This window comes from Pelodiscus sinensis, chromosome 16, assembly GCF_052426305.1.
Source record: "Pelodiscus sinensis isolate ZL-2025 chromosome 16, ASM5242630v1, whole genome shotgun sequence".
Lineage (NCBI taxonomy): Eukaryota > Metazoa > Chordata > Testudines > Trionychidae > Pelodiscus > Pelodiscus sinensis.
This window is the reverse complement of record NC_143067.1, coordinates 2604681-2630369: the sequence shown is the minus strand read 5'-3', so window position 1 is coordinate 2630369 and position 25689 is coordinate 2604681. Positions and strand designations below refer to the sequence as shown.

The following is a 25689-nucleotide window of genomic DNA, read 5'->3' as shown; positions in this document are numbered from 1 at the left end:
GGGCAGGTGATAACTCTTTGGAATTAAGTACATCACGCTTATCTGGCAGGTGATGTTTAATACGAAGACTGGCAACGTGGAAACTCCTTGTAGAAGACTATAACTTCCAGTTATACCATGGATCTCAGTGACCACAGGATCAAGCTTTTCATCTCTCAGAGCCTCACCTTTGTAATCTGCATCTTTTCTCCTGCCCTACATCAGCCTTGTGTGTTGAGCCAGCAAGCTCTTCAGAGTCTAGCTGTTATTGTGCTCAGTCACTGTACAATAACCCAGCTAGAGTCCGTCTTTGAGGCCTTAGCGCAGTGCTGTGATGTAAGTGAGAATAATAAATGCTTTGCTATAAGATAAGCAAAAGCCATCTGAAATCTGTATGGGAGGCATTTCAATGCAGCGAGGGAAGAGTTTCACGATCAAAGTTCATGAACCGTAGATTTCCATGGGCTATTCTGTCATTTTCCGCTGCTCTGCATTGAGAGGCGCTTCTGGCTTCCGCCGTAAACACAGTCATCTTGGTCCGCTGAGCAGCAGGAAGCAGATAAATAAAGTCACAACCAGGGACGCTAGTCACAGACAGGAAGTAACTTTAATTAAATATTGTGAAAGTTGAAAAGTTTTTACAGCTTGAATTTCTGCAAAAAAATTATAACAATCTCTACAGTAGTTAGTTTCTCTAACAATAGAACTGTACAGTGTGTGTGTCTATTCAAAAAGATTTAGATAAGAAGGTGAAAGGTTAGTAGTTTCAGAGATGACTTCATTTTAGCTGCATCCTAGTACAATTGTGAGGAAATAGGCATACTTTATGCAATCCAGTCATTGTGTCGCTTCACCTTTTGAAACTGAAATCGGAACGGTTCCACTTAAAGCCATATTCTGTAAGGAGTGGCATCTGTTACTTTCTAAGATGGGGGGGGCGTGTTTTGCAAGGAGATTTTGATGAATTTCCTTTCATCCAATCACTATAAATAGTTGCAACAAAACTCATTATTCAAGGATCTTTGGACTTTGAAGAAAAGGGCTACAAATGTACACGGCTAACATGGATGTCTACATGGCTACAACGCAGAATGGAGTTCTACCAGACCAATCGAGGGTGTTACTGGACAAAATATGGCTTTAAATTTGATTACATTGGCGTGCAGTTGCTTATCACGTGAATTAGAAGAATTGTCTGAGTACAGAGAAGCAATACTTTGATGTCTCTCGCATTTTCCAGTTGTATTTTTCCTTTTATTTGCTCAGCAGGACAAAAAGTTTCCTTTTTCTCCTCTTTCCCCCCCCCCCCCCCCAAAAAAAAAAAGATCACACCGTGACTTTCTAGTGAAAACCATTGCAAAATTCATACAGGAAGCATGCACAGTTGCAGCATCGTTGGAAATGATTTCCTGCTCTACTAGAAAAAAGTTACATTGTCTTAAGGTAACAAAAACAGTTCTTTTGTGCTTTTCAATTCCTTTTTTTTCTTAGAATGTTAGTGATGATTGACAGTTCCAATGTACAAGTGAAATGAATATGATTTGCATTGTTAAGGCATCCAATCTGCTGGTTTATATTTATGTGAAAGACAGAGAAATATACAAGCAGACTTAAGAAAGAAAGTATTTGCAATGAGTCCTATGAAGTTTCTCCCCATATTTAATGCACAAAAATGCGTCACTCCAAAGAGGAGAGATCCCATGCATATTAATAGAGTAAAACAGCATTATTTTTTGTTAAGCCTCAAAAGCAAAGGATATTTTTTTTAAATCTACATAACTAAATGCTACAAGAATAATATGCTACTTTTTGCCATATATTGGAAAAAAAAAACTTCTTAACTTACAAATAATACAAAAATAGACAATGGCTTTTAGGTGGAAATAAAAAATGGAAGCATGGTTTAAAACAATCTTTAAAAAATCCCTATAAATGAAATGTTTTCAAATCACATTTAAACAGCTAATACAACAGTGAGTGACCAAACAAATCAGCACTTTTCACATAGCAAACATACACAATAAAATAAACTGGGGTTAGGGGGGTAAAAGCAATGTACAAATTCCAAAGATAAATACATTATTTATATGGATATTTTACAAAATCCCCTTTAAAACAAACAAACAAACAAACAAAACCCCAACAACAAAACAAAAAAAGCTTTTTTTTCCCTTTCATTAATTTTGCAAGTATGTGCAAGCTAAAGGTAGTGAGCTCTTTTTGCAAAATATGCAGTAATTTTTTTTTGTGACATTGAAAATTTGTCTTAAGACATTAAAATGTATAAATAGAACAACAACTTTGGCAAAAAAATCACAAAAAAATCTACAGTATTTATAACTACATACAAAACACAACAGCAAAGAAAAAATATCAGGTAATGCATCCTCAGAGTTTTGCTGTCTCTTTGACTAATCGTTTTAAGAACACTTCCCAGATAACGAGAGCAAAATTCCTGTAAAACAGAACCTGTGGGTTTGATTTCAAACCTTCCTCACTTCTCCTCCCCCTCCCGCCCACCTGCAAATTCAAATTCCTGTTTCCACTTACTATTCAAAAACAGTTACCTGTTGCTTAATATATTATGCTACAAACTGAGCAGGTCGGCTGATACAGCAACAATCCTAGCTGGAGGCTAACAAAAAACGTGTGTGCTTCTAGATCATTGAGCATGCAGAACTGCAGGTGAGCCAATTCTGCGCCTGTCCCATGGAAACAAATCGATTAAAGCGAGGAGGAAAAAATGTATGAGAACACCCAACATGTAATAATGGCTTGAGTCTGTGTCTTTCGACAGCGACACACGATCCAAAGGAGATGTGTATGCACAGCTCAGTTTATGCTAAATCGAGGGAGGCCACTTGATTGGAAGGTTCTGATATAAGCTAAATAGAGAGCCATGCTAGTCTAATTATGCAGTTTTAGCATTATATCCAGAGGCACTGGGTTTCAGAGTTAAAGACATTAGCTTACATGATTGATGTCCTTAGCTGTACTTTCACCAACTTTTCTCATCATATTATTTACACAGTTATTTAGTCTGATATTAAAAACAGAGGCTACAAAGTCTCTCCCTGTTTTAAAAGAACTGTTTAGTGAGTGGTATCTATTTAATTAGAGAATGAAAAATGTATTGGAATAGCAAACCATCCCTGGATAAGCAACACATACGAGCCGACTCTTAATTAAATGGCCATTATTCTTCTAAAAACACCAAACTGGCACTTCTGTTCTGTCCCTTACTGACTTGTTTGTAAATGTTGCCACTTCATTTCCCTTTACCCAGCTTTAGAAAAGGGTCATAAATTAAAAACATGACGTTTCATCGCTAGTGTCCCTTGCAGAAATATATGATTTATAAAAGACAAATGGCTGTTGAGTTAAATTGAGCTTTAAAAAAATAAAACAAACAAAAACTAAGAGAAAAAAAGTGGATTTTCTTATCAACACAGAATAAATATATCTCCCAAGTACTTGGGATGGACAACTCAAATCAACACCTTGCAATTGCAGATTCTTTGTTAATTTCAGTATCTGCCAGGGTGGTGATTTTTGTTTTGTTTAAAAATCTGCAGGTATTGTAAGATTCCTCTCTATTTTATTGTATTTTATTTTTTTTAAAAAGGCCTGAGTAAAAAGTTCCACTCTGGGACTTGTATCAGATTTCTCTCTGAAGCAGAATTCAACCTCTTCAATAAAATTCTTCAAGGCAATCCTTTCACATGGGAGGAACAATCATGCCAGATATAGCTGTTAAAGGGAGGGGAGACAAAGAAAAAAGAAAAAAAGTGACTTCTTTGCATCACATCTTCAATTCCACACCCCTCCCCCACCCCTCTACATTTACCAGTCATATACGGTCTGTATTGGGAGCTGAAATCATACACAAGTGTCAAACACACAATAGATGCATTACATACAAAAGGTCTGATTCTGGTCTCACTGACACTGGAGTAAATCAGGTCTGACTGCTGACATCAATGATATTTTTCTAGTGTAAATTCAGCATGGGATCTGATCTCAGGCTAAACCACTTTGGCTCCCTAGATGCAGAGTTCGCTGACTACATGCAAAGCTGAGTCCTAAACTGTGAGAATTTTCATATATTTTGTTAATCTCTTTAAAAAAACAGTTCTGGGCCCACACAAGGCACATGTGTCTACCATCTCTTATGTATTCTTTTCTTAGCCTGTTTTCCCAGGCTAGATCTGTGTGGTGTTCAAATCGTTGAAGAGCGGCTGGTCCAACCTGTCTCTCTGCATTTCCGGGCTGGGCTGAGGATACATTTCACTGGTTTGTGCAAGCGTTTGCAAGAGTAGGACAGTCTGGTCTGGTACAGACACCGGTCATGCTAAGCATGACGATACATGAGCGAAACATCCCATCCAAAGGCTGACTGGGGATCCAGGCCCATCACAACAGCAGTTTCAGCCTATGGGGAAATCAAAGTTTTCCATCCTATCACTTAACTAATAGGAACCAGCTGTGATGATGGATTGCCGCCAATGGGTTATTTTATTTCGTTGCCCCAGCTCTGCAGATGGGTCGGAGAAAACTAGCCAAGCAGGACTGGCAAAGTACGCCCTTACACTTCTTTCCCTGGTTCTCATGCATTGATTCAATTCACCTTTATCTAGTTAAAAACCTGTTGGATATTGACATTATTGAGGCTGGGGCATATGTAGCTAATGGCCCTCAGAGCAGCTTACATCCCCTACAGAAGAACGTTCCAAGCGACAGTTGCGATTAATCCTTAACCGGGGTTTGTTGGGTTGTTATTCGACTGTTGTAAGCCCAGCACCACGGCATCTTGTGGGCTACTACCGGGTGAATTAAGAGTAGAGCTTTGGCCTTAATTTAGAATTTTTGTCTCTCTTGTTTGTCTAGGTCAGAGGTGGGCAATCATTTTTGCAAGGGGCGCCACTTCATGAATTTTGCTACAGGGTCACGGGCCAGCTCCGCCCCGGAAGGAAGGGGTGGGGCTGAAAATCAGCCTCCCGCCAGAGTTGTGTGGGCCAGAGGCTTTGAATGAAAAACACAGCAAAAGGCTCGCAGCTCTGCCGCCTGCCGGGATAGCACCATGACCAGGAGCCATTTAAATAGGATCCCGTTGCCTGAGCCACTGCCTGGAAATTCAGTGGTAAGGGCTGCAGGATATTCATAAAAAGCAGCCAGATGCAGCGCATGGGCTGGATCTAAGTTTTAGGAGGGCTGAATCCAGCCCCCAGGCCGCATTTTGCCCAGGCCTGATGTATGTGAATATGTGGGTTTGGGGGTTAGCCTCACCACCAGCATTCCTTCTGCAGGGCTGGGGAAAACCTGCTCCCCAGGTTGACAACTGGGTATGGGGAACGTCATGGAGTTCATATGAGGATGAGTTGCACCTAAACATCAACAGAGGATGGACAATGACATTTACTCCCTTTGTGAAGCACTTCGAGATCTGGGCATGAAAGTCCTAATATACGTGCCCGTGGGTGGGAATTGAGGGGGGAAGGGAAGGGAAGGGAAGGGAGTGTGAGCTGCTCTCGGCTCAGCTAAAGGCCAGGGTGAGAAGAGCTTCGGCGGAAGCCACAAGTTCTCTCCCTATGTAGGTGGGGGGAAGTTGAAGAGGGAGTGGGTGGCATCTTAACTCTGCTCCCCCCATACTCTGGACAGCATAACTACATGGCTGCAGAAGGGTACAGAATCTGTAGCGGGTGAAGGTCTAGTGCAAGTTCCTGCCTTCCCAGGAGCAAAGGAGGAAACCGGAGACAAAACTGCATCTCTCCAAGTCGGGTCTTCTCCTGGGGCAAGGCCACCTTGTGCAGCCGACGTGTAGGAACTCCGGGGGTAAGCTGTAGGCAAGTAATGACGACTCATCACCCTGGGACTGTTCCATTTCCCCACAGATAACTGCAGGAGATGCACCTGGTGCCAGTGGGAGTGAAATGATACAAAAGCGCAGCAGGTGAGTGGGATTTCAAGGCACCGCTATTCTTATTCTTCTTGGGGAGCACGGATAGTCTGAATTAAATTGCAGGTCAAATGGAGAAAGCGATATCTTTTCTGCCTATTCTGCCAGGACCTCGTTTAGATCCCACTCCTTTTGTTCCCCGAGTGCTCTGTCCACGAGGCCACGGAAATTCCCTCAGCTGCGTTGTGCCACTGATTCTGGAAGAGGAGCGCTCAGAGGGAACCAGTGTAGGTAGGAGATCAGATCTCCTCTAAAAGGAGAGAGAGGGGAAACAAAATTGTTTCTGCCCATCCCACGTTCATTGGGATCTGCTGTTAGAAAACGTGGTTTTGCGCAGCAGAGAGCACTACCGAGCGGCCTGGCTGCTATTAGTGACTTCGGCTGCTATCGGAGCTCCATAAACAAAACAAGATTGCTGGCTGGGGTAATCCGAAGCCCAAGCAAGATAAGCCAGCCTGCTCATACATGGCTGTTTATTTAAGCAATAAGACAACAGGCAGTGCATTTCCGAGTGATAACCGCCTACCTCGGGTGGCGTCACGAGGCCCCAGGCTAAAGCCGTGTGTCCTTAACTCACAAGGAAGTTCAGTGGTGTCTTAGGCCTATTATGCAACTCAATGGCTAAATAAAAAGCATGCCGACGGGTGTGTTTGCTGGCTGTGACCTAATGACTAGGCAATCGGCAATCCCCAACCGCGACCTGTGCTCTCAACCCATTCCATAATTGTTTTGCATAATGCACAACATGAACTCTGGAATTTCATGTGTGATGAAGTGGAAAACAATGATTTTAAAAAAACCCGCCTGCTGCTCGCTCTCTTTCCCCGCTCCAAAGCCGGGGGAGGAAGGGCCGGAAGAAATACAAATATACTCAAAAGCCAACCATCGGTTTCATATTTTTATTCACAAGGCTAAATAGTTTTCGTCAATGTGCTTGCAAACAAATGCTGTTGAAACCTGCAGCCTGTCGGATTCTTAAAAACGGTGCATTTTTGGTGAGCCAAGGTTTAGCTGTCAATTAAAAACCTGGCTGTGTTTTGTTTCTTATGCGTCAAATCAAGGGTTTGACTGACACCTCACAAAAAGCTACTAAGTCACATGTTCTAGCCTTCTCACAACTCATTTCAGCATAAGGATTTAAACCCCCAATTTTCCAATCTAAAGTACTCGGAATGCAATGCTTATCATTAGTCACAATTGATGCCAGGTTTTATGAATGAATTCCTTCCACGCCACATGCATTGTGATTTTATTTGGTGAATGATGCCATCTCAGCTCTGATTGTGAGGAAAAATGAGGGCTGCACTGGACACGTAGATGTTTTAGGACATTACACCCATTTTGGACAGATCATTCTGAAGACAGTCTGATGCAAAAGCTGTGTAATGACTAAAGTGTTGATTTCTCTGCTCGGTTCAGGCACATGGAAAAGAAAATAGACCTCCGGTGTGGGCAAACTATAGTGTGAATCACAGAACCCTTCCACCTCCGGCATAGTCTGAGACACTTGGCGGCATCTGCTTATGAAAGCCCCTCGGTTTAAGTGATCATGAAAACGTGCATGTGTCAGCATGGTAAAGTGGTGAACAGGAATTATTAGGGAGGGATAAGTACCACATTGTACAGTAGGCCTCACAAACACAGTACAGTAGGCCTCACCCAATAGTAGGCCTCACCCAATAGTAGGCCTCACACCGTACAGTAGGCCTCACTCAATAGTAGGCCTCACACCGTACAGTAGGCCTCACCCAATAGTAGGCCTCACCCAGTACAGTAGGCCTCACCCAATAGTAGGCCTCACACTGTACAGTAGGCCTCACTCAATAGTAGGCCTCACACTGTACAGTAGGCCTCACTCAATAGTAGGCCTCACACTGTACAGTAGGCCTCACCCAATAGTAGGCCTCACACAGTACAGTAGGCCTCACCCAATAGTAGGCCTCACACAGTGCAGTAGGCCCCACTCAATAGTAGGCCTCACACCGTACAGTAGGCCTCACACCGTACGGTAGGCCTCACCCAATAGTAGGCCTCACACCGTACGGTAGGCCTCACCCAATAGTAGGCCTCACCAAACACCGAACAATGCAATAGGCCAGGGATGGGGAACCTAAGGCCCAGGGGCTGGATGTGGATCCCAGTTTGCCTCAATCCAGCCCCCATGACTCAGGTCTCCCCGCCAGCATTGGGGAGCCTGTGCTGGCACTCCAGCCCCCTCACTCCCCCTCCCCCCACACACAGCCCCACTGCAGGGCTGGAGCACACAAAATCTACCATCCTGGGCCCCCCTAAGCTCTGCTGGGTGAGGGGAAGGTGGGCAGTGTCTTTCTGCTTCTCAGTTGGGGGCCACGTCGGTGAGGGTTTGGTTTTTCTTTTTTGCTTCTCCCTTCTGTGTGGCTCCCAACTGATTTTTCTGTGGGTTAAGCACCCCCGACCCAAAAACGGTTCCCCACCCCTGCAATAGGAAGTTGTTTCCTGCCGCATCTCCAACCCTGACTGGAGTTCAACCTCCCTTTCCCTCAGCGTGCATGATTATGTACTTGGGTAACCATTTTAGTATATTTTTCAATGAGAGGAGCAGGGACATAAGCAGCTCATGTATTACCAATGGCCAAAGAGGCTTTCAAAGGGACACAGGACACAGCATTATTGCGGCGATTCATTGGCTTACGTGCAGTCCATGAACCCCTAGGCACCATTGGTCCCGTTAGGTAGCAAGTTGGGAAATGCTGCTTTGAGTCAGGAATGTGCCTGGTATTTATGAAAGGCAAATACATGCACCAAGCTTTGCAGCTCTCTGTGCCACAAAGCCCTCCGGCTCTGGTGGAGTCGGGAGGATGTCTGCATAAGCGGATGGTGACAAAAGGGGGGGGGGGAAAAGGAAGGGAAGATTGAGTGACGTACTTCAGGAGAAGGCCAGTCCCTGGAGAGACCCTGCAGTGGAGTACTTGCTAGAGTCCACAAAAGACTGGTCTGATAATGGACGACCACAGGGAATAAGAGAGGAAAGAAAAAAAAAAGGACGGTATTAGTACGCAGAAACAGTTCTCGTTTTTAGCAAAATACTAGATTGGGGCGTTTAAAGCCACAGCATCTAAATTCAGCAGGATTAGTAGTGTTAGAGGAAGGATGTATTCCCAGTCACCAGCTAGGCACAGCAGGGAGGGGATAGATTCCAGTTACTCTTAATAGGAGTAAATTATAGGCCAGAGACCACAAAAGCCCCATGAAAGTCCATCCCATCCCTTCACTGACACCTAATTCAATGCCATGCTGGGCATAATGTTGCGCCTCCGTCTCGCGGCTGCCCTCACCTACCTTGCAGGCTATTGCCGTTGGTGCTGGTGCAGGTGGGAGGAGGGGAAGTTTGCGGTCTCACGACAGGAGCAAACGCGCTCTTCTGTTTCACCGCGGAGACCATGTTGGCTGGTGAGAAGGAGAAAATCCCAGAGGAACTGCTACAGTTTGAGGGAAGGCTAGTGGAGGAAGCCATTGTTGGACTTGATGGCACAACTAGAGGGGAGAAAAAAAAGCCCAAAGCAAACATTTCTTACTATGAATTCCAAAGCCAGCACTGGAAAGAAAAGATTCCTGGGTCCAGGATGCACATGTCCTGATTTCAAAAAGCCCCGGGATCGTCCCCATCTCCCTTTGACTTCAGTTAGAGTCCCGCGTACTCGGTACATCTGAAAATCTGGCCCCTCGCGTGTGGCTGTCACCACTGAAAATCTCACAGGCTTTCCTGCCGACTGCTTGGCCATGAATTTTAGTAGGCAGCAGGTTTAAAACAAACAAAAGGAAGCATTTGTTTACACAGCGCACAGTCAACCTGTGGAACTCCTTGCCAGAGGATGTTGTGAAGGCCAAGACTATAACAGAATTAAAAAAAAAACTAGATAATTTCATGGAGGATAGGTCCATCAGTGGGCAGGGTGGGCAAGGATGGTGTCTCTAGCCTCTGTTTGTCAGGGACTGGAGATGGATCACTTGATGATTCCCTGTTCTATTCTATCCCCCTGGGGCACCTGGCATTGACCACTGTTGGAAGACTGGATGCTGGGCTAGAGGGACCTTTGGTTCTTATGTTCTCACTCATCATTCTTGTCAGTGTGATAGACAACCCCAGCATATTTCTTTATTGTTATTTGTAAGTAACTCCAATCAGTGCTAATGTGGGAGATTAAGCCCATTCCAGGGGAAGTACGGTGTTTTACATGCAGACTTGGATCAGGGGTCTCATTTGGAAAGGCCCTGCCTTTCCACTAGACTGGGATACACACATTTCAGGCAGCCTGTCTTTGCAACTAGCGAGGCCTGGAAGAGTCTGCGGTGGTCCATACAAGCCTGCCAATGGTGAGAGCTTGTGGACTCCAGCCAACCTATTGGACAAGGTTCAGCTGAGTGTAGCTTCTTTTTCATTCTTTCCCACTGGATGGGTGGGGGCTGAAAAGTGCTAACAAGAGGTTGGTGAGTTGATGGACCTATCCTCCATTATCTTATCCGGTGGTTTTTTTTAAATCCAGGTACACTTTTGGCCACCACAACATCCCGAGGCAATGAATGCCCTAGGTTAGTTGTATGAAAAAGCTGTTTGCATTAAACTTGCTGCCTATTCATTTCTGAGGTGACCCTGGGGTTTTCTGGGGAAGGGCGAATAGCATTTCTCCATTCACTTTGTCTGCACTACTCACGATTTTTACAAACCTCTATCCTATCCCCCCTTCAGCATCCCTTTTCTGAGCCGATGGGCCCTAATCGTTTCAGTCTCTCGTAGGGAAGGCAGTTCCATATCTTTGCACATCTTTGTTGCCTTTTTCTGGACCCTCCCCAGATCCACTCTATCCTGTCTGAGATGTTGTAGTAATTGCACAATGCAATTTTCTCCTGGTGGGCATCTACTCTGCAAAACCTGCCAGCCACATCTACCTTCTTTGCCTTCCCAATAGGCGGATTCCCCCTGGCCTGTCTTGAGATGGCCCCTGGGGGCTGTGATGATAGTTTCTCATTTATAAAGGCCGAAATCGAGCTGTTCTCTAGCTTCAAAGGGTCAATCGGTTTTGGGAAGCCTTCTTCTTTTAAGGACCTCGTTAGCCTCCTCTGAGGGCCATCGGCAGCAAACAGAGCATCACAAACACTATTCATATGTCTCATCTGGCCAGTGGGTGGGTGAGGGCAGCTTGGGAAGGTGGGATGGTTTAAGAGAAGTGTTGGATGAACAAATCATGCATTAGGTAATACTGAAATCAGGGACTTGTTATTATGACAGGCAAGACAAGGAAACCTCCTGGAGGCTCTCTGAGGTGGAGAATGCTACATTTCATTCAGAGTCATGGGCTAGAAGCTCAGGTGATGTAAATGCCTTCAAGTGAGCCAACTCTGATTTATAGCCATTCAACATCTTGTTCCATCACCAGTAGTAAATAGACATGTCGTTGGGGTTTATAAACAGGTTTAGAAGCTGAGGAAGGCTGCCCAGCTGCAGGGACAGGACTCAACCCCAAGCTCTGGAGACCAATGCCTTATCCCTTAGGCCGCAGGGACCCACCAGACCTTTCTACCTTCAGCTCATGCCAGCTCCAGTCCTGGAGATGCTCCAGTCTTGGAGGATTGTGGGTTCCACCAGCTTTTCATGTGTGTCTGAGTTCTAAAACACCTCCTGTTTAAACTGAAAAGTTGCCATAACGGAGGTTTGATTTTTAAATATCCGTGTACAGTACTTGGAATCCTGAGGGTTTACTGTAGAATGCAGTTAAAGTCTTTGGGTCGTGGATTTATCATATAGGCTTTGAAGAGGTTTTTCATAAAAATACACCCAAACAATTCCAGATAATACAGCAGCTAGACTCTACCTTTGAACCAAAACAGAAAGGGAGCAGCTCCCCGTAAAATCCCATACTCTTATTGTTCATCTGGCTTTGAAACTATTTATGGACATGAATGGTTTATGAATATTTAAATATTATAGGAAGAAAATTCAAATCAGCTGGGCTTTGGATTGTTATTTTATTTGCATATATGCAGATAAAAATCATGCCATCTGAGTCCCTGTATGAGAATCAGATATATTTGTGAAACACTGAGGAAATCAATTAATGGAAATTAAATGTTCAAAGTTTTACAATCTGACAGATACAATCTAGTCTGAAGTCACTTGCTGTCTGCAAGCACTTGTTAAGGAAGAACAATCAAAGCACCTAAATTGAATTGCTACTACATAGCAATTAGTTTATTGATTTAATTAAGAATGACACCTTTTAATTTTCAGGTCATGATTGAAACATTTTCTGATTGAATGGATTAGGTATTAACAGAATGGCAGACCTTCCACAGAAACCTCCCAAAAATAAAAACAGAATCAAGCAAACACTCAGGAGGGAGAAGTGAAGCATTACTCCAAAGGTGGCTTCATTCATAAGTATGAAACAATAAACAAGCTCCGAGTAAGAACAAACCCTAAATGAAGGCAATCTAACTCTGAGCAACAACACACAGAGTGAATTATGGCCTTGAGAGATAGCCTGGTGACAATTAATAATGGCTAAGAATGGTGTTAGCTTATTATGTGCAGAAGTGCCTGCAAAAATCATGCCAACAATTTCACAAGAAATACCACATCTTGCTAAAATGACAGGACTTTTCTTTTCTGAATCCGGTCCCTTATTGTTGGAACAACTTAGATTTCAGTTACAAATATCCTCCAACTCCTCCCCCCAAATAAATAAGCTCAGACTTGCTGCCACACATTTTGACAAAATCCAACAGACATGATGAAGTCTCTTATGTGATCTCCATTTTCAAGAATTAGCAGTGTGTAAGGTGGTGTGTTCTTATTTACAGCAAGCAAAGGACATTTTGAAACTGCTGTGGGAGATGTTATTTTTTCCCAACACTTCACGGTCTCCCAAGTACTAATAAAGAAGTAGAGCAGAACACTCATGGCCATGCTAATATTGTCCTAAAAGTCCTTCAAAAGGCCAGTGACTTCAGGAGGAAAGCTGAGCCCCCTAAATATTGAATCGCACAGAAAAGTCGCCCTTCCATTCTAATGTCAAAGTAGAACATGCAAAACTGCCATATACTACTCACTGGCATAGGGAGAATTGGCAGCAGATCCATTCAGGAAGGTGGGCGAACCACCAAGATTGGACATTCCCGCATTCCCGTAGCCGTTCATGCTTGTTGTGACGGAGTTGTAGTTTGTCTGCTGCGGGGTGGTGCTTGGCACGTACCCATGAGGGGACACGCTGCTTGAGTTGCGAGTAAAACCTTTTTGGGGTTTTGGAGAGGGGAAGAAGGTTAGAGAGACATATTTCTAAACATCATCCCCCCCCCCCCCCACACACACACAAATCTGCTAAGCTAAGAAAACTGATAGAAACTACAGTGAAACACCCAGGCTGCTTCTTCAGGGTTTGTTGGTAGGAGATCAGCGATGGAGATGGTGTCAATATTTGGCCACAATTTCCAAAAGGGAGCAGCGAGGTGACACAGGTTAAAAGGACTCGTTTTCTGTACAGTTTGGGGGCTGCCCTGCAAAAACTCAACGCTTTTGTTTGTTTTGTTGGGCCTCCAGAAACTGAAACAACCACAGTCACTACAGGTCGAACCTCTCTGGTCCAGGAATCTCTGGTCAGGCAACATCCATGGTCCTGATGTTGCTAGACCGGAGAGCCCCAACCGCAGAGGTTGAGAGCAGCTGGGAGCGGAGCCTGTCATGTGGGTGGCAGCTGGCAGGGCTAGTAGCCTTGGGGCAGGGAGCCCTGGAAGGAGCTGCCACCCGGCGCAGGGCCGGAGTCTGGGAGCAGAGCTCTGTAAGCGGGCCGGGGGGAAGCAAAGTTAGGCAGGAGGGCTGGGGGCAGTTGGGCCTCTTGGTTCTCCCAGGGCAGCAGCCAGGAGGGGATCCTCAGAAGAACCTGGAGGCCTGACCTCCCATGGTCCGGCAAAATCCCTTGCTTGGGACGACTCAGATCCCCAGAGTGCAAGAGTAGGGAGGTCCAACCTGTAACTATTTTTTAAGATATTTGAATTCACAGAATCATAAAATTGTAGGACTGGAAGGGACCTTGAGAGGCATCGAGTCCAGTCCCCTGCCATTGCGGCAGGACCAAGCACCATCTAGATCATCCCTGACAGGTGTCTGTCCAACCTGCTCTTCAATATCTCCAGTGATGGGGATTCCACAACCTCCCCAGGCAATTTATTCCAGGGTTTAACCACCCTGACAGGCAGGAAGTTTTTCCTAATGTCCAACCTAAACCTCCCTTACTGTAGTTTAAATCCATTGCTTCTTATTGTGTCCCCAGAGGCCAAGGAGAACAATTTTTCTCCTTCTTCTTTGTAACACCCTTTTAGATACTTGAAAGCTGCTCTCATGTCCCCTCTCAGTCTTCTCTTTTCTAAACTAAACAAGCTCAGTTCTTTCAGTCTTCCCTCGTATGTCATGTTTTCTAGGCCTTGAATCATTTTTGTTGCTCTTCTCTGGACCCTCTCCATTCAGGGTAGAGGCAGAAACTAGCCGCAAAGTTTAAATTCAGATCCAATTTCCACAGAAAGCTGGGAAACAGCATTGGGAAATCAATGTCTGAATATAAGGCTTTGTTTTCAGATCCATCTGTTCTATGGGACACAAAATACATTTCCGCTTCTAAGGATACGTCTACACTGTGCAGTTATTTCAGAATAAGCTATTTCGGAATAGTTATTCCGAAATAGCTTATTTTGAAATAGCACATCTACACTGCAGGGAAGCCTCAAAATTAGTCGGAAGCAGGCTTCCTTAATGTGGATGTGCTATCTCGATTCAGAGCACCAGGAGGAATAACTATTTTGACATAGCAGCAGAGAAGAATCTAAAGCCACCTTCTTTCAAAATAGCTATTTTAGAAGAGGCGTTATTCCTCATAGAATGAGGATTACAGAAGTTGGAATAAGCCGTCGATTATTTTGAAATAACAGAATTGCGGTGTAGATGCTCACATAGTTATTTTGGAATAATTTTGCTATGTAGACACACCCTAAGCGATGAACTCCAAATGTTGTCACCTCTCCTATGGACCCCTGGTAGATGGTATGTTGCATTCTAATGTTGAACCCATGTATCAATGTAGTGTAAACGGATCCTTCGGCCCTCTAGGAGAACACCCTTTTTGACTGGCTTTGCCACCAACATATATTTCCATCTGGTTAAAAGTGGGAGATGGGACTGCGAAAATATGTGCACAAATAAATGCCCCCATTTTTCAATTTTGTAAAACGTGAGCAAATTTTTAAAGTTATAAATGATGCCTTTGCTCTGTGGCAGATTGTAAGACGGGGGAAGGAAGAATATCCAAAAAATGCCTTTGAAACTCTTGCCTGATTTTGGTTTTAGTTTCAAAATTTGATCACGATTTTAAAAATCGTCCCAACCGTGGGTTTCTTGCATAATGCAAAAACAGAAGGCCTGCTCTTTTAGCGTAAGGAAACACTTTTTAAGGCTCCAGATCATCCCTTGTCAGGAAAGCATTTATGCACATGCCTATATGTTTTCCTGAATTGGTAGCAAAGTCATTGTGCAATCTATCATCCCTTGAGAAAATCAGGCGTGATTCCAGGATAGATTATGCAAGGGGACCCTTAACTAGGCATGCTCCTTCCATGTTAGTAAACTCTGAATAACGAGTCCTTGATTGATCTACATCCTTCGTGCCTGGGCCTTTGACGTTTGTCAGCATGGGGTACATAAAAGGAAGAAGCCATTTCTTTCTCTGACCCTGATTGGTAGCCTGCGAGGCTTCCGAGACGTTGACTGCTAGCTGACCGCTAAAGGAATTCACTCCCATCATTCCTGCATGGACGGATGTATTCGCCAGTGCTGGGAGCTGGTTGTGATTGCGGGGGACACTGTAGAGGGCTTCCGCAATATCTGCTGCTCTTTTCAGAATTATTTCCTGGAGAGGGGACAGGAACAAAGGAGGAGGGGTGTCAAGTTCTCTCCCAACAAATGTAGGAAGATGCGTTATGTAAATGGGCTAGATAGGGAATGTCTCAAAGGCTTAGATGGCTGGGGGCGGGGGGTGTTGTTTCTTAATCAGTGGACTGACTCCACCCAGACGGTTAACGACAGTACCTCGTTAACATCTGATGATAAATATTGACTCTCTGGGAAAGGAGTTGGGCGATTTAGTCCAGGTCCACTTCCCTGTGGACAAAATCAATCAGCACGTAAAAACAATGATTATCATAGAGGCCACAGTGCGAACGGAGCTGGAGCCTGAAGGCTCCTTTCTCGGAGAATCCACTCTTTTCTCAAGAATAAGGTCCCGAAGGCCGAGCAACAATCTTACTATGTTGCTGCCCGAATGATACATTTTCAGGCAACCAGAGTTAAAACGCATCATGGCTGAGAAGCCAGCTGCTTTCATGAGCAATAAATTCACATGCTTAATTCCCCCCGCAACACACCCAACATTATGTTCTCTCAAACATTTGTCCTTCTTTCCCCCTGTAATAACACACTTATAGCCTTCCTCCTCTTTCCCTGAACAGAGCTTAGTCAAGTTAAGGAGTTGTTCCAGTTGAATACATTTACCTGGTTATTATGTGGCATACCATAGAGCGCTTCCACTAAATCAGCGGCCCTCTTCAGTATCACTTCCTGTCAATACAAAAACAGACGTACTCCTTTGATTTCAATAAACAACGACGAAGGAAAAGTACTTTGTTAGAATCTTTTTATAGTGTTGTATCTGTGACGTTGGGCTTTTTCCCCAAGCAGGTTGTCTTCAAAAGCAACAACTCTCAGCAAACATCAAATAGTGTTAAATCACTAGTTCATCCTATTCACACACACGCTTAATCAAGTCAAAAGGGTGAGAGTCATTGATGCTGCAAAATAAAATACATCACTCAATTGTCTCTGCCATCGGCACGATAAACCACTCATAGGTTTATTGCTGAATACAATCCTGAGGTCATTTCGTAGATTACTGCAATCAATATCATTCGGCGCATGTTATGCATTCCTTAGATGTGTTTATTTCATTCTTAATTGCGTATCACAGGAATTGTGACCTTATCAGACAGGCCACAGCCAAAGGATATCCAATCAGTCCCATGTGACTGATAATGTAATATTCAACATCTATGGTTTGTATGGTTGTGTTATGGGCCAGAGTCACAGTCATCTACTTGCAAGCGTTACACCACAATATTATGGAGAGACTGTGCCGGATTTAGAAGGTTCTCCTGGCAGAATTCCCTATATGGAAATGTAATTTAAAACAATCCGGGAGCTGGCTCTGAATTCTGGGGATAACTGTACCTTTAATTTCCTTGTTTGTCACTTTCTCCATCTGCTCATTTGTTTGTTGTTGTGGTGGTTCTCTGTGATCAATTGTATTAGGGAGAACTCTTCATTCTTCCCCTCTCAAGCTCTGTTATTTTCTTTAGTATTTTATACTGACATCTGGGTAATCCCATGTCTCCTCTGTTTATATTTTTACACATGCAAGAAGTCACTCTAATAATCCCAAAATAAATTTTTTAACTTTTGCATCTGCAAAATTTAGATAAAAGAAAACCTTCCTCCATATGATATCGAAATATCCAGCAACTCTCCATTGGTCCGATAAAAATCTACCTGTACGTACTTTCTTTAAAAATATGCTTCTTTTACCCATAGCTGAGTGTTTATCTCATATAGAAACGTGTAGCTGCATCAAAATACACATTTCTGCAGGAGGTTTACAAATATAGATGCAGCACCAATTCTTAGGGTTTTTTATACTTTTGTGTGAAGTTAAAAAAGTTTAACTTAAAATATTTTACACAATAGCTATATTTTATACCAAAAAGGAGCAGTAATGTAGCATATATTGTACACTCTGATCAGAAAATAGAGATATAATTGCATTCATTTTGCTGTCACCATAACCTCTTCAAAAATCCTTGAACAACTCTTCAAATGACAAGCTTTTAGATGCAGATTAGCATTTTTTCAATTTTAAATTCTCTATAATATAAGATAAAACAGTTGTCATACTGCAGTAACTACTTATGACATATATAATGTCCTAAATTCAAAAATGAGATGGAGGTTTTTTGAACTCCTGGTAAACATTTAGGCTTGCCTGAAGTTGCTATACATCCCCTTTCCAAAGCACACATTTCAATTATTTTTCATGCATGGAGAAAAGTGCATTATATAATTGATGGATTTTATTGAAGCAAGACATCTAAAAGAGTTTTCAGTTAAGCAGCTACTGCTTTTGTCCTGTTTGTGTTGCTTGACCATGGGAGTTAATAATTTAATAGTGCAGGGAGAGAGCGCGCATGCAGTAACCATCCAGAATCAATCCATATTGTTTTAACTGAGCCACTAAAAAATTGCCCATCCTTATCTGCTTTGCATTAAAGGTTCGAACTAAAGCTCTGCTTGTCAAATTTTGTGTCTTCCAGCCCTCACTAAATTTATTTTTAGTCTGAAGAACATTGCACAAGCATTTGACTTTTAAACACGGGTTTATTTGAACATTGTACAAAGCGTTTGTCTTTATAAACATGGTCTTATTTCCTTTAAGAAAAGTTATTTGTTCCATAGTGACTGATTCAAAATCAGGAAGCAAAACAGAGTCTGCAGACTGCTTGGGTAATGTTTTAGCTTCATTTGTCACAATGCTACATTATTAAAAATTAGGGAATCTCCCCCCCCAACCCATCTTGGTCATCTATGTAATGCTGAGCTAAAAATCCTTTGCACTGAGTCTGAGCAGAGAATAATAAATAAAAAGCACTGCAAAGCTGCACGGTGTAATGTCAAACATGTTCCCGCTATTAAGGAACTGGAAGTTATTTGATGCCATCTCACACCGCGTGTAAATAACATTAATTTTCATTATCACTTATTGAAGTACATTTGACAAATGGCTCTGAATGGTTCCAGCTCATCCCAGATTATTTGTAAAGAGTTTCCGGAACCTGTACATTTGAGCCTCATGCTTTTTTAAACAACATTTTCACACAAGAAAAGCCTTTCCTTGTATGTGACATTTTCAGATTGCACAAGGCGGGTGTTACACAAAAGCTCCTTTGTCAGGTAGTGGTATCAGCTGCTCCAGAGCTGACCATGGCTCCTACAGAGACAAACTCACCTCGAAACCATGCACAGTAAAATGCTGCTCTCTCTATATTTAGCTATTCACTCATTTCTGAATTAGAGGTCATTTAATTTTTTTTACAGACCCACTTAAATTACCAAAGGCGAATGATGGTTTCAAATAGAGAAGAGCCCCCCAAATCCTCCATAACCGAGAATAACAGTCCTTGCAAGGTGCTTGGATGGCAGAGACCAGAAAATTGTTCTCACCTCCATGTCATTATGCTCACAGGGAACCAGCCCCCGAGCATGTTTGTGTTCAGGATCTAATATATTGCCTTTCAATCAGAGCTGAGAGGCACTGAACACATAGACAGAACATGACGAGCAGGTCAGGAAAGCAATAAAGATTTTACAGAGCTGTCCAAGGTGCTAAATTTACTCAATAATGGGTTTGGCACCATAGTGTTAACCTCTCATTTACTACCAGTTTGAGGGACTAAATTGAAGTAGCTGACTTCATTTACCTTGAAATGTATATTTTATGACATTATGTAAGTAGATTGAAAGGGCACTGCAGTTTTAACAATTTAAAGGCTAAAGCATGCTTAAGATGAAGCTTCAATATTTATTGTACATTGCACTTAAAGTATATAGAATATTAAAATGTATTGATTAAATTCGTAAAAGGTATTATAAAAAAGGACAGCCACTATAAAAGATCTATGTTTTTCAAAATCAACTGGATACTGTATGTTACCACTGTAGTGGAGACAGATTTTTTTTTATTGAAAAATGAGTAAGACCGGCACACTACCAAACAAAATCTCGTGATAAGGTCAAGAGTTGATGTCCTATACACTCTTTGGCTCACTGAAATGATTCTTGCTCTCATGTTGGAGTCTAGATTTTCATGCTATACGTGGGCATCATCTAAAAGTCCTTCTATTTGAACACACAAGTGCAAACATTTCTTGAGAGACCGAGTATGACTAAAGCTAATATCTAAATTATGGAGGCATTTGTAAGGAAAGATTCACTCTTCTCATTATTCAAAAAGTCTCTTCACTTTTGTTGTAGAGTCAATAAGTGCACAGGAATTAGGTGGTACTAGAAAAAGGATGTTCTTGCCTTTTCTTTCAAGTGTATCTAATACTGCTCTTACAAAAATAATAAATGACCAAATTGAGGGAAAAATACATTAGAGCTGAAGCTTATTGTGTTCCAACACAGGAGGTGGCAATGTAATCTACACATTCAGCCCCAGTGCAGTCTGGGTCTATTTTAGGAAAGAGGTAAACAAAGATTAATTGTGTTTTTTTTAATTTGTCTCAGAGGGGCAGCCGTGTTGGTCTGTAACTTTAGAAACAACAGGTAGTCCTGTTGCACCTTGGAGACTAACAAAAATATATAGTGTCATGAGCTTTAGTGGGTAAAACTCGTGTGAGGTAGTGGGTTGTGCCCACGAAAGCTCATGATACCATCTTTATATTCTTGTTGGTATCTCAGGTGCCACAGGACTCCTCGTTGTTGTTATTTTAAAATTTGTGAAATGAAAATGCAGCTCAGGGTGGGTATTGTTCTGGTTTTAAAAGAACCAATGACAGTCTCATCCTTCTTTTTGAAAAAAATGGTGGGTGTTTCCATAGGTAAACAGCAGCAGAGTCAGGCCTGGAAGAGCTGTAACGACACGGTCCAACTTCACCGAAGGATTTTATTATCACAGCAGAAGGGCTGCGCTTTTGGAACACGGGCTGTTGCATTCAAAGTAAATCCGCTTCTGGCTGAACGTCCCTAAAGTGAACACTACGGCAACTGTCCAGCTTTATTTGTTCAGCTTTGTGATGTGAGTAACACTCCAATAGGGCACGACACTTACTTTCAACTGAATTATAATCGCATATTGAAAAGTCCAGAGCTTTGTCTGCTCTGCCACTTGTCTCCAGAATGAATCATATTTACCATATATGGTTCACGGGGGTCAAATTTCATCTTAATGACCATTCTGTGCCCCTCTGACAGAAGATGTGTGAGCATTGTTGATGATCTCTGCTTATAATGTTGCAATTAGTAAAAAGAATCACACATCTATCTGAGTGTGGATTGTGGGTTTAATTGATGTCAGGGCGTTCTTGGGTCATTTTAGGATATAAAAAAAATACTAAATTTAGATAAATCAGTTACAGAATGTTTGAGGGATTTGTTAAAGCCACATGCATTTTGCCAGGCAGGAGCTGTCCGCTCTATATGATGTTCGTCAGCCACATCTCATATTATTTCATCTACCAAAGGATTTATGTACTTGAAAAAAAAAGCTGTTCTAGCAAACCACGAGGCATTTATCTTATGTGTTGTCTAGATATCATATCGCCTTCTAATGCTCTATTAGCATTGTAATATAAGAGAGCTCATTCATCTTCCCAGAGGTTACTTATGGATCATGATGTCATTCATACTTCCTCGCCTCATCTCTGACTTATTGTCTCTGTCTCCTGACTTCCTGATTTCCCCGGCGCTGACAGCACACTCACATGCAGTGCTCCAATGCTGCGGGTCAGCTTCCAATGATCTGCCTCCCTTGGAAAAGGCACATTCTGAAATTTCACATTGAAACCACAGCAATGAAATGCATACTTAGTTGTTACTATTTCACAAGGGATGACGCACGAGAGGCTGCTTACTAGGGATGCCGCTACAAAGGGCTATGGCTGAGACCAGTTTCCAGCTAAAAAAATACATATATTGAGGTGTGTTACTTCCTCACAACTTGCATATGCATTCTGGTTCAGAGGGGGAGGTAGGGGTGTGAGCAAGAGAGAGACGTAGTAAGGAGCATGAAAGAAAAAGGATGTTTGGGTAAGAGACTCAAAACCTTAGAAACCATAAATCACTGTGACCCTCCAGGTATCACACAATACACATTTCTTTCACATATTGTGTCAATTTTTGCATGTGAAATAAAACGCCATTTGCACGAGCCATTCAAAACGTGAAGAGATTGGATCCCCGTGAATGTGAGGGGAATATGCCAATTTAATGAGACTATCATGATCAAGAGTGTAACATGGCAGGGCAGCTCCTCTGTCACCGTCACACAGAAACCAAAACTTGACTGAAGGAGACACAGAATCAGGGGGAAATATTTCCAGGTTCCATAACTGAGTCATCCTGCTGAAGAGGTGAACACAGCAAAGAAGCGAGAAGGACCAGAGGGCAAAGGAGGAAGAAACCCAATGGCTAGAAAAATTGTCAGAGACATAAACGTACGCGTACTATGGAATGTTAGCATGCTCCACCTGCTAAATTCCAATAGTATGGTCCAGCATACAAGGCCCATGTTGAGGCTAGACCGCGGGCTTCTCCTGTCTAGAAGAGTCTCAAAGGGTTCCACCTAAACAGAGGATCATGGCTAATTCTAGAGCACTAAAGTCACCCACGCATGACCTTGCTACCTGCTCCTTAATGAATCAAACCTATAAATAGAATACAGAAGGACTATCTGTAGCATTCAAAAGAATGAACTCTGACCTCCATGTGTAGCCAGAAAAGATGAGACTCAATGAAGAAGACACTTCTGCACCACAAGGGGGATACATCCACAGCTCTAGAGGAAAAAACACCCCGTTCAAACAGTTCTCTGCCTCAACTACTCCAGGAAAAAAGGGGGCACAAAAGAATGAAGACAGTCCTTTCGTCCATCCTTGTGAGTTTACCTTCTTAGTTAGGTCTCCTGTTAAGTCAGCACACCCAGGGTGTGTCTACACTGCCCCCTTCGCTCAAAATAGCTTATTTCATAATTTATTGCTGTCTACACAGCGCCAAATTGCAAAATAATCCTTCTATTCCAAAATGTCCCTTACTCTTCATGGAATGAGGTTTACAGGGGCGTCGGAACAGTGCGCCTATTATTTCGAAAAATATTTCGAAATAACGGGGGCACTGTCAAGATGCAGAATAGCTATTTTGGGATACCGGAAGTATCCTGAAATAGTGTCTCAGTATAGATGTACTCCTAGATACCAGAAGAGGTTTGACCTCGTCAATCTAAAACACACGTTTTTATTCTGTGTTCCAGATGGAGTCTGGCTGGGCCACAAATGGGCCAGAGACCCAATTGCCGGTGAAGATGTTGAACATCAGGTGTATGTCGCCTGGTTAGATAGTAATGTGGGACCCTTGGACTATACTGACGTTTGAAAGTGTGTCTCTGAATCTGTTCTCATCAACTGAAGTATCTGGCATGTCGTTCGGACAGCTCCGTCACTCAGAGCAGAGGAAATCTTCATTGCTGGTAGGAGTCTAAGTCAATAAGAGGCAAGTGGAAAGAGGGAAAAGTACTGTAGTACCAAATATCACTCTGCTAGTACGAAGCCCTCTCTTTGGTGATTTTTGTCAAGATGACATTTGAAACTCACATCTTTCTGTTTTTATTGCTGCATTTGTCTGTATGAATATTTACTGTAAATATTAAAAAAATAACCCTGTATAATTGATTATTTTCCAGACACAAGTTATAAACTCATATACAGGCAAATCATTTACATAAAACAGGTTTAACGAAAAAAATAACGGACGAGTGAAGCCTTAGAAGGAGAGGAACTGTCACTTTTTGGGTCCAGCAGTGAAGAGTTTGGGGGTTGCCAACCTCACAAAAGCAGAGTTTCAAGTGAGGTGCTGAAGTACATGGTAGCTTTTAAAGGTGGAAAGAAAACTGAAAAACAAGCAGCACTGAGATTTTGACCTACAACGATATTCCACTATGTTCTGCCCAGAACAAGTGCATAAAAATGTTGAAATAGAGACTCGAATCATGTGGATAGGTTTTAGCATTACCGTTAAAACACTGCTCAGTCGTAACCCCTACCAATGAGTACATTCACTTACATTTTATCATCAGCATAATTAAAAAAAGTCTCTTGAAAGGGGCATTCTCATTACAACAAAGGACCACTTCAGATGCAATTGAAATGAAAAGAAAGTGTGTAGATTAGGTGTAGATACCAAGTGGTAATTTCTAGGGAAGCATAAAATGCCAAATGTGTAACAATTATATTTTACAACTATGTGTTCAAAGGACTTAATAGTATTTTATGGCATAAAGAGGCTTTAGCTCAAGCAGAACTACTTCAGTGAAGGGTTTCCTAGCTAATGTTGCTCAAAGAATTTTTTTAACATTCATACTGGAAACAAAAGATTCTACCCCCCACCTCCCAATATACATCTGTAAACATGTCATGCAGAAGTCAAATGCTTTACAGAAGTCTACGTCTATTACATCAAAACTATTCCTTTTATCAGCCAAACTTGTAATCTCATACTTAGTTTGACAGGATCTATTTTCCTTGTTGCTTTGCATTAATTACCTCACACTTCTGTAATTCATTAACTGTTACAGCTCATATCAACTGATCCATTGTCTTCCCCAGGGTTGATGTTAGCCCCAGAGTTCCATAATTACCCAGGTCATACTGTTGACCCTTTTTAAATATTGGCCCAACAGTAGCTTGATTCTGTCTTCTGTAACTTCCCCAGTGCTCCAAGACTTTTTTGAAACGTACATGAAGAGTCCAGTGAGCTCCAGAGCCAGTTTTTTAAAACCTTTTGGATGCAAGTTATCTGGACCTGCTGCTTTAAAAATGTCTAACTTTAGTACCTCTGGTTAATATCCTCCAGACACTTGGCCCAGGTCTACACTAGGACTTTATTTTGAAATAATCCCAGCCCCCTAAAGTCGAATTTATAAGCCGAGCGTCCACACTAGCAAGCCTGTTATTTCAAAATAACGGGCCACTTAATTAGGAATCTGTAACTCCTACTTTTCATCGGGAATCATGTTAATTCCGAAATAGTTATTTCAAAGTAGCGGTAGTGTGGCCATTCTGGCACCGCTATTTCAAAATAACTACTTCCCAGAATAATTTGAACTAAATACTCGCCAGTGCTTCCTGAGGCTCTAAATCCAAGATAGCACATCTACATTAACAGAGCCTCCCTCGGATTAATTTTGATGCTTTGCTGTAGTAAGGACACGCTACTTCAAATTTGTTACATCAGGAATTATTAAGTCAAATTTAGTAATTTTGAAATAGTTTCCCAGTGTAGACATAGCCTAGTAGGATGGAATGAATACTATCATCACCATTCAATAAGACTGTATCATCTGGTTTTGCCCAAATACAGAACAGAAATATTTATTGAAGACGTCTACCTGTTCTGCATTATTGATCGTTTTACCATTTCCGTTTAGTAATAGACCAATGCCATTGTCCAGATTATTTTTGTTCCCGATATAATTTGAAAATGCTTTCTTATTGGCCGTAATTTTCTTCCTCTATCCTTTAGCTTCCCTTATCTTTTTCTTACACAATTCTGATCTTCTGATGATCATTATTGCCAACATCACCTTTCTTCCATTTTTATATATATGCATGTGCGTGCTTGCAGACACACGTACACACATTTTTTTGTAATAGTTGCCTTCACTTAGTCCGTTTGCCTTCACTTAGGTTGGTTTTTTAAAAACCAGCATGAGCTTTTTCCTCACTTGTGGTTTTTCGGGCATCAAGTGTGGTATTCTTAAATGATTCCCAATACCATTCATCTTTTTCAGATTACATTCTTCCTGCCAGCTGATTTCAGTTAGATGAAGTACTGGTCCCTCAGTGGCTCTGTGATATGC

At 42.3% G+C, this 25689-nt stretch overlaps 1 protein-coding gene and 1 long non-coding RNA gene across 9 annotated transcripts in view; one reads left to right on the top strand and one right to left on the bottom strand.

The window, feature by feature from the left end:
• Positions 1–567: 567 nt before the first annotated feature.
• EBF1 (EBF transcription factor 1) overlaps positions 568–25689 on the bottom strand; it is a 347143-nt gene continuing 322021 nt past the window's right edge. For 4 of the 8 annotated variants that reach the window (XM_075900634.2, XM_075900635.2, XM_075900636.2 and 1 more), the window contains exons 12-17: positions 16506–16571; positions 15687–15864; positions 13022–13201; positions 9254–9448; positions 8840–8908; positions 568–3729 (exon numbers count right to left, since the gene is read on the bottom strand). In XM_075900634.2, coding sequence (XP_075756749.1) covers positions 8841–8908; positions 9254–9448; positions 13022–13201; positions 15687–15864; positions 16506–16571 — 687 coding nt within the window. In that variant the 3' untranslated portion in view covers positions 568–3729; position 8840. The remainder of the gene's footprint in view (positions 3730–8839; positions 8909–9253; positions 9449–13021; positions 13202–15686; positions 15865–16505; positions 16572–25689) is intronic. The other 4 variants (XM_075900641.2, XM_075900638.2, XM_075900640.2 and 1 more) reach the window with 1 other exon arrangement.
• LOC149523491 (uncharacterized) lies at positions 5547–23942 on the top strand. Its single transcript, XR_016346929.1, has 3 exons — positions 5547–5929; positions 20660–20856; positions 23086–23942. It is a non-coding gene; the product is annotated as an uncharacterized LOC149523491 (long non-coding RNA).